The 9,845-nt window shown below is 34.8% G+C and overlaps 1 protein-coding gene across 1 annotated transcript in view; it reads right to left on the bottom strand.

Moving 5' to 3' along the window:
• Positions 1-6,924: 6,924 nt before the first annotated feature.
• The window catches only part of LOC148950513 (homeobox protein unc-42-like), a 59,836-nt gene continuing 56,915 nt past the window's right edge, over positions 6,925-9,845 (bottom strand). The window contains exon 5 of the mRNA XM_089091639.1: positions 6,925-7,143. Coding sequence (XP_088947765.1) covers positions 7,034-7,143 — 110 coding nt within the window. The 3' untranslated portion in view covers positions 6,925-7,033. The remainder of the gene's footprint in view (positions 7,144-9,845) is intronic.

The raw sequence follows: 9,845 nt of genomic DNA, 5'->3' as shown, positions 1-9,845 counted from the left end.
CAGCTGGGTAGCTATCCAAAGAGACTCCTTGCACTATTAGATAATATTCTCTTGTAACACAGAAATCTTATACTGTTAGATTACCTTTTCCTTGTTCTTTCTATATATGATAATTGCTACCACTGCGATTCCTTTGTTCATCTTTCTTAGCATGTTCATTGGAAAAGCTCCTTTCCAACACAAATTTGCTTAATATTTAGTTTTACTATTTAGTTTTATTATTTTAGTTTATTATTTGAAATTATTTTCAATATCAATATTATTTTATTATTTGCTCGTTTCAAGGTTCATGAGGGATGGTCACTTTCTGCATAAATGTTTATAATGGTCTGAAAGAAGGGGAAGATTGCTTTGTTTATAATGGTATCATGAGTGCCGATGGTGCCACTGATCCTTATAAGACATGAGAATTGACAAAACATTTACTAAAACATAAAACAAAACCAGAACGGGAAAGAATACGGAGTTTATTTGGTTATAGGAGGCAGCTTTGAAAAAAATAAAACAACAAATAATAACTCTCAGTCCTTTCTAAAAAGTATTATGAAAAAGAAATACAAGGAGAAAAGACGCGAATGCTTACCTATTTTATTGCCACACATAAGAGATAACCTTTACATAAGGAATTCAAGTGTGCTCAATGCCGATAGTATTGCAGTATTCTGTTTCGTAACCTTGATACTTGAGATTAGATTATTCTGAAATGTGTTTTCAGCCATTTGTCATGCTTGCTAGCATACTGGAAAAAAAGCTTCTACCTCCGAACTATCACCCACATTAGTTGGTAAAAATGACATACCAGTCGGAAAAATCCATTGCCCCCCCCCCCCCCAACGTTTTGAAAAGTGACGACTCTGCCTATAGCCTTTATGGTATTCCTTATGAAAATCAGCTAAAATTGATATAAAAAGTATACCCCTAGTAAAACTTGACCTTACAATTTTGATCTTCCTTCCATTACAGCCCTATAAAGTGGGTTTAAACCACATTTTTCCCAAAGGGATAAACAGTCAGTCAAGAGATTAACTAAAACAATTCTTAGGCAATTCATCTGGAGCACATCTAGCATACATTCCTCAATATTTCAAAGCATCAATGTTTTTGAGTCATTCTTGACCACTGTCATTAGCGTCACTTCCAATGTCGTAATGTTTGCTTGAAGATTTATCTTCGCACTCGTCCAAACTTTTGTCAGCCGCGAAAATACCCTCTGCCTTCACTTTGCCACTTTTTGCATTCACTCGATCCTCCACCACTGCGTTGATTCACTGCGTGGAATCACCACTTCGTGGAATCACTTCGTTGATTTCATCCTTGCCAAACCTAACCTCTTCATCCTAATCTGTTTCTAGGTTAAGTGACTTAGTCTTCCTAAAATTAATTTTTGAATTTTTTCTTGCATCCTGAACTATCAAAGCGTTAAAAGTTTAATTCAGCTAGCTTAACCATCTGTAAAATCCGTGCAAATTTCACCTTCACATTTGGTGCAGGGGTTCGAGTCCTCGTGACGCTGGTTATTTGGTTTTCGAATGGGGGTCAATGAAGTGACTCTAAGCTCAGCCAGAGTCAAATCAGCTCTAAATGGGTACCTGGGGGAAAAACACAGGAAGCGTCGGATGATTTGCTCCCAAACACCCATTGCACTCCCGTCCGAGGGATGCAATCAGGAGATCAGTACCTGCTCTACGCAGGCCATTGGTCATCATGCGAAAAAGTTAAGTTTATTTGACACAATGTTCTTCCTTTGACACAAAAGGTTTAGGCTATATAAATGATATAAACGAGGATTAAAAATAATCCCACGTAACTGCTGATTCCACACCAAAACAAATACTAGCTTACTTTGATAACTTACTTACGTTATTTATATAGGGGGACTCTTCCTTCCTCAATCCCTATTTTTTACATTAAAATCTTGAAGTTCTTTCAGATCACTTCTCTTTCAAATTCAGCGGCCCTTGTGTTTGAGCATTATTTCTAAATAGAATGGTTACAAAAAGGCTAAGCTTTAGTGCAAAGATCAAAGGCTGAGGAAAGGAAATCCACTCTCACATTAGGAAAAATCTCTGTTCGTTCAAGTTTTTATGTTGCTCCTTACTTCAGCTGAAAAAAAATTGTTTTTTTTTTATTTTGATTTCTGACCTTTTTTCAAATAATTCCAGGAAATTCTCTTCCCCCTCCCATGTGTAAAAATTTCCTCTGGAAGACTTTTATCCCAATGGAAAATTCTCCCCATAGAAAATTCCCTTCCCTCGCAGAAAATTTCCCGCAAAAGAATTTTCGTATATGTGCCAATAACAAGTACTATATGTGAACAATGGGCAAATTACGTAATTTACAGCTCGTTTCCCAGGGACTACAAGAGATCATATCATCCCCAAAGGCACAGTTATTGGGCTTTTTCACTAAATTAAATCAATCGGATGTCCTTAGGGAAAAAAGGGGGTATATATTTTTTAGTTTTGACTGCTTTTCTGAAAATTTGCATGAGACCTTTAACGGAGGCAACAATGGAGACACTTCCAAACCAAATGAGGTGGAGCGGTATAAGCATTGGGCCAAGGCAGAACTAAAATTCTCGAACCTTTGGCGTAGCTCCTTGGCTTTGTCGATTAGAGATTGTTTTTCCAATAACCTCTCTCCCAATTATTCTTAGGTACTTCAAATAAAGAAACAACAGCAAGCGCGGGGGATTCTATCAATATCACTACCAATAATGAGGCTAGATTTATCTCTGCCACAGTGAAAATTGTTTTAATTTTATTTGGATTCTTGAATGCAACAATCAGGTTGTGTCTTTTTAATTTTTTTTTTCAAATGGTGACACAATTTTGAGTAGTGTTTTTCTTTTCGCTTATCAATGGGAGGCTTTCAATTGGTGGTTATGCTGTTGTAGTATCTTTTAATACTATTTTTAATCTTTTTCAGTCAGCAATCCGAGTAAATTCTGATCCTCATTTATAATCAACTTATTAATTCAGATATTTCTCTTTTACATTATAAAATTTCGCAACCTAATAAAATGTCAGATAACAACAGACCTGGTAAGCGATTTTTTTTATTCAATTACCTTGTCATTTTCACCCTAAAAGGGTCTTGTTTTATTTTAGTGGTTATTTTTTACGCATTGTTTTTATTTACTTTTGCGGTCGTTTTTGCTGTTTGTTTTTATTTTTCCGATTCTGCAATTAGAACAGTTGAGACGAGGCTTCTCCCGATATGTTTATACTGTTTTTTCATTTTCATTAGGCGGAAATCTTCTCGTTTTTCTTCTTTAAGCATATCTTTTTCTCATCTTTTCATGCTCAGTCCAAGCAAATTCAATCCCAGATTTTGCATACAAGTCCAGTGGACACTGTTCATCCCTTGTCAACCCAAAATCAATCCAACCTTTCATCCCTTAGTTCTATCACTATCTAACTTAGTTCTGCCCTAGGAATGACATATGGATAGATAATAGATATACGTATCTATCAACGAATGAAATGACATAATTTTTATACAATCCTAAAAAGGGCTTATGGCAGATTTGCCATCTCACTCATTCTGACTCTCTGTCTTGGCTTTTTCTACAATTAGCGTATGGCTTGATGTCCGCAATTACTTGATTTTAATTATTTAAGGATGTCACCAGCTCATTCCACTTGCTTGGGTCTTCGGCCCTTGCACTTTTTTTTTAGTGTGATGTCAAATCAGAGATGTCAGTTTATGAGAATGCAGGGGGTGATGGAAAATTTATTTTTCCATATTTAGGTCGCAATTTTGTTGTTTTTTTCAATGGAAATACAAAAAAAGATAGTTTCAAAATCTGGAGACGGGGAACAATTCCCCCTTCACTCCAATAGACACACCTGTGACACGTCTCATTTTATTTTTTCTTTAGAATATTTTATATTCTCCTGGCTTAGAAACGATTTTGCATGAGCTTTCATATTTCAGACCCAATTGCCACAACCTATTTTTCAGTTCAAATAAAAAATGTATGCACAAAACTACAAAATACACGCACAGTATATTTTATAGATATTTGGATTAGGAAAAGACCAAGCTTCACCAGGTCCTTACCTAGCAAGATCTGGTATTGTCGGCTTTTTCGTGCCCCACCCCTCGGCTAGTTTGGCTGACTACAGTTGGTAGCTCGGGACTTTGGGCCTGTATGTTTGTTATCATCACTTCTTGTTTTATTGCATTTTTTTATAGTTTCAATTTTTGGATATTATGACCCATGTCTATTCTCATCAGTGGCACCAAATCACAAAAGTGTTTGGAAGGGGGGGGATGAGGTAAAATTTGATTTTCAAAATCTAGGGCGGTGGAAATGTTGCTTTAAAAAAAACTTCCAATAAAAATACCAAAAAAGTTGTTTTTTCTAATCTAGAGGAGAGGGGGGGGGGATCTAGCGAGAGGGCTATTTCCATATTCATTTGCGTGACTGTTCCTCACTGCTCAAACATTCCACCTCCAAAAATTTATGTTCCTAGCTTACCGGTAATTAGTTTATGTTATTGTTCAATGCACAGGAAAAAGTGTTGAGACAAACTTACACATACACACTAGCAATTAATTTCATATGCATAGAAAATAGTTTTGCTACTACGATCACCCTGGATTTGGGAGGAATGAACTATACGAATAGAAGTAATTTATTGAGTTGCAATTGTTAGTTAAAAAAATCCATTAAAACACCAACCTTTTGTCTCACTATTTAATCTCAAAGAAAGATCAAGAACAAAAGTAATAATATACAAAAAGAAAACTAAAAGATGTAGGGATCGAATTGTACATCACTTCTATAAAAACTTTCAGTGGAACATTAGCTAAAGAAAAAAAAACAACAATAAAACACTATTCGTTTAACTGAAATATTGCACTGGTCAACGCTGTACAGAAAACATCTTGAAGAGATCATTTCATTGTTTTAAATGACTAGTTATTGATTCCAAGTAATAATACAAGCTACATATATATGATAATAATAATAAAACCATGTTGATGTAACTAACTTTCATTTGAACTGTTAATAAGCTAAATTCATTAGCTTAAATCCTCAAGTACCAAAACACTTGATCGACTATTAATCTTGGATGTTCACATGAAATTGCCCTTAAAATAGATATTCCCCTTTCCCTTAAAAAGAAATGAATCACAAAATTTGGCCTTTGAATAGTTGGCCTTTAAATTTTTTGGAGGTGAATTTGGCTAAATAATCATTCGTGTAAATTTAAACATATTCTTCATACCAAACACATAAAAGACACAAAACGAAAACTGAAAACTATTTTTAGCCGGATAATCAGTACAATATGGTAAAAACCAGCAGTGTATATTCTTTGTCATTTTTTTCCCGTATATTTTTTTTTAATGAAACTAATCGGTTTGGCAAGGGCTTAACCAAGTTTTTTTTTTTATAAGAACCTGCATAAGTGAATTGAAAATATTCAAGTGGAAAATTGGGGTACAGTGGCGAGTATCCAAAATTAATATAAAATTGATTTTTTTTTCTGAAATATATATTGCTAACCCAACACTGTCAAAAAGTTCGGGGAATCGAACGAAGAACAAAATGGTTGTTTCTATATTAACCTTAGAATAGAAGACAGGCAAAGTCCGAAAGGTCATGATCTATCATGAATATTTATTTATTTAATTTATATTTTTAATTTATTACCAATATTTATTTAAATTACATTAGTCGCACTAAAAATCATTTTCTTCTCTTATTTAAAGTACAGGGTTTTTGTGCTAAAACATGGTTTTAGGTCAACCGTCGATTCCTTGAAACATGGAACAAAAGCTTGCTAAAACTTAGGACCTGTAGTTCCCGCAAAGTCGACATTTATGCTATTTTGATGTTGTCTACCATTGATAGGTCCGTTTTTGAGATATGAGATTGAGATTTGCACAAGGAATTTTGATGAAAGCTTAAAGTATAAGTATGTGATCTAGTCTGGATATGAACATATTTAAATATATTATTAATTTTACAGTTTATCTATTTTTGAATTGTTTTTTTTTTTTACATTAAAATAGCAATGATTTTTTTTTGAAAGTACCAAGGACAGTAAAAATAAAATTTGATGGTTGGAATTGGTTAAGTGGAAACTTACACAACCATATATATCTTCAAAATTAGAAAAAATCGATAATTCAACTTCTAATTAAAAAGATATCATTACGAAGTTATCCAATTTTAGGTATCAGCAGATGTCAGATTAAAAAAGAAAAGAAAAAAGAAACGGGACTGAAAAATCAGTGCTAAATGATTCGGTGTTACTTTTTTTTAAGCAAAGCTGATGGTTTATAACGAAAAATATTTATAAAATTTAGGATTAGGGCACAAAGATTAATTAGAGGGAGACTTTATAGTACAACCATATGAATTAGGTATATACTAAAATATAAACAATTTTCTTTTTCGTCCCCAAAGATAGGCATTATTTTTATTGAAAATGTTTTCCTAGGAGCCTATTCTTCCGATTTTTTTAAAACTCTATAGCACCTTTTTTCGGCTATCCCGACATAGCTAAAAACATCGCACGTTTTGTTTGGTCTCGATGCTTCAGTAATTTCTTCTTATTCCAAATTAAGGGCTAGGCACACGTAGCTGATTTCGGGGAACCGATTTTAGCAAGGTTGTATTCCAATTCGAGTGATTATAATTAATGATGCTAAGAGGCGAGGCTTAGTGACGTTTTCGGTGATTAATCATCATTAATTACGATTTATTTACGATAGTCATTAAATACGATTAATTAAATGCCTAAAGCTCTAAAGCCCTAGTACAGTCCTTGTCTAGAACTTAATTGATCATGATTAATCATCGAAAAACGTCACCAAACTCCGCCCCATACCATAATTAATTAGTTTCACTTGAAGTGAAATACACCCTTACTGAATTCGATTCCCGAAATCAGCTACGTGTGCCTAGCCCTTTCATGCAAACTGCGGCAGAACGCACATAACCATTTTTTATAGATAGCACTATTGTCAAATCCTGCGCATTATGAAGAAAAACACTTCTAATCAGTAAAAGTTAAGATTGATATTGCAGCATAGGTGCTGTAGCGAGATTTGCATGGTGGGTGGAATTCATACGAAGAGCTGTAAGGCTTTTATTATACCAGTCATCATCAGGACCAACACCTAGAATAAATTAATTATGCTTAATTAAGAACTAAATAAATTAAGAATTACGCCTAAATGTATTATAAGAAAGGATCAATGAATGGACACTATAATTAAATTATGAATTGGAATTAGGTATATTTATGATCATAAACGTATATATCATCTAGAACTAAGGATAAAGTACGTCTCGTATTTTTTCACAAATAAAAATAAAACCATCGCTAAATTTTCATGTAGATAATGAAGTCTATATTGAATAAACTTAGCAAATAACTTGAGCCAAATCTTTTTGGCTTGATGAGAGGAGGATCTTTTTTTTTAGATTATAGTACTGATAAAGCTGGCTATAGTAAGATACAAAATAAAATAAAAAATGTAAAGAAGAAAAATGAGGATAATTCCAGTCAGTGGAAAAAGAAAAGACAAATATGTCGATATTTCACTCGAAACCTCTACTTGAGCGTCCTCACCGCACAAAAGTAAATTAAGAATGTAAAATCTACGAATATAATCCCACGGACCAAGTATCTTGTCCTTAGTCCTTATATCCGTGTATTTTTTATTCTTTATTTATTTTAGCACACTGAGGACCAGGGGCGAACCTCCAGTATTTTATTGGGGGGCAAGAGGCGGTCCATATCTGGAAAGTCAAAGGGCATGGGATGTATAATATTTTTTTCTCCACATTATTGGGGGAGGGGGGGGGGCAAATACCCCTGCTTGCCACCCCCTAACGACGCCCCTGCTAAGGACGGTCTAGCACAGGGCTTGACCGAAAAAAATGCATATTTATCTTTCCTTTTTCCCTGACTGGAATTATCCTCGTTTCCTCTCCCATACAATTTTTTCAGTTTTTCATGCACAGGGGTCCAAAAAAGTCTTCAGGGGGGAATTTACTATTTTTAGGGTGAACAGAGACAACCTACCTAGGATAACTGCAGGTGTACCTATGTCTTTTGCTGAATCGATGTACAAAGCGGACCGTGCACCATATTGAGGAAACTTGAAATATGCCTGTAATTTAAATTTGAATCCAATTGGGAAAGTGCAGTTCTTAGGTACAGGAAGCTGTGGGTTCACAACAAAAGTTTTCCCAAAAGTATTTTTCTACAAATAAATATTGAGCCTTCGTGGATTTTTAGAAATTTCAAAAATAGCTTCAGCCTCGGATGATTTGCTTTAACCACGCGTTGCACTCCCGGCCGAAGGCATTGAATCAGGAAGTCGGTACCTGCGCAACGCAGACCATGATCAGCATGCGAAGAAGTGTTTTTTAGCTTCAGCCTCAGTGACCTCGATTCGTTCGTGTATGAATCCCATTGCCACATCATTTAGCCGTTCTTTGGAAGTTCGGATTTTCAAATAGGTCTTTAGCAACTTCATTGAAGAAAATAACCTTTCAGGCGTACAAGTGGTGACTGGAATTATTACTAAAATAAAAAGTAACGCATTTACCTTTGGCAAGAGGTCAGCACTGCGATGCAGCAAAGTCTCAATGGAAATCTTTTTTTTTTGTTTACAAGTTGTCACCACAGAATGATCTCACTAGATCTTTAGACCTATTTGAAAATGATCTATTTTCAAATAGGTCTTTAGCAACTTCATTGAAGAAAATAACCTTTCAGGCGTACAAGTGGTGACTGGAATTATTACTAAAATAAAAAGTAACGCATTTACCTTTGGCAAGAGGTCAGCACTGCGATGCAGCAAAGTCTCAATGGAAATCTTTTTTTGCTCACAATTTGTCAGCACAGAATGAACACATTATACACCCCTGAAGTTTCAAAGTTATAAAACTCCGCTAGCTTGGTAATCCTAAAAGCGTTTAGATTCTCAATTTCTTCTTGACTGGTTCGTAAAAGACCCTGGAAAGGTGTTAGTATGTTGTGTTGTGATCCAAACCTTTTTTTAAAAGTCTTTTATCCTTTGGATAAAAGACTGGACAGAATTTTCAAGAAAAGGAACAAACTGTTACCTCCTGAAGTATTCTTAACTGAAATGGCCGGAACGTTGCTTCTCATTATTTATCGCTCTATTGTTCTCAACGTCAAAACAAGGATACCCAAGTCTTCATTCTGGTCTGTAGATTTCTTAAAAATAAGTGAAAATGCGACACCCACCTCGTTTTGGACCTCTTCTAACTTTTTTTTGTTAATTATTGCAAACTTTACGGTGTGGAAAAGGTCGAGATTTTTTCTCTACAAGCATAAACTTAATGGTAAAATCAGGGAATTCCAAAGAGGCTTACTTGGAAAGTCACATTTTTCAGTCACACTTTGAAGATACTGAACATCAATTGTAGCTTTCTTGTCAATCCAGCACTTTATTTCATTTAAAGCTGACAGTAGTGTACGAAATAATTCTACAAATGATTGCACAGAGTCTTGGCATTCGATCTAACAAGTGTGACACATTCTCTTTAACTTTTTTTTCCTCTGTTGTCATCTTTTCTTCTTTCAGTTCATATCGGAAGAAGTGCTGGTCTTTTTGCGGTGCAAAAATTATTTTAAACGCTTTCGATTTTATACAATAAACTTACAAGGAAAATGGCTTATCATTGGTTGCCTTTGGACCAGCTTTAGTTGCCTTTGAAATCCAAGCCACCCTGATTCTTTGATTAGAGGGGCTAAGCTCGTCAAAAGATGTTGGGAAATGCTCAGCACAATTTGGAAAATTCAGACGTTAATGTATTAGGACCTAACTAAGTCCTAATGATC

Source organism: Artemia sp. Qi Xiang Cuo, chromosome 7 (genome assembly GCF_049724085.1).
Source record: "Artemia sp. Qi Xiang Cuo chromosome 7, ASM4972408v1, whole genome shotgun sequence".
Taxonomy (NCBI): Eukaryota; Metazoa; Arthropoda; class Branchiopoda; order Anostraca; family Artemiidae; genus Artemia; species Artemia sp. Qi Xiang Cuo.
Note: the sequence above shows the minus strand (reverse complement) of the source record. Positions and strands in the feature narration are given on the sequence as shown.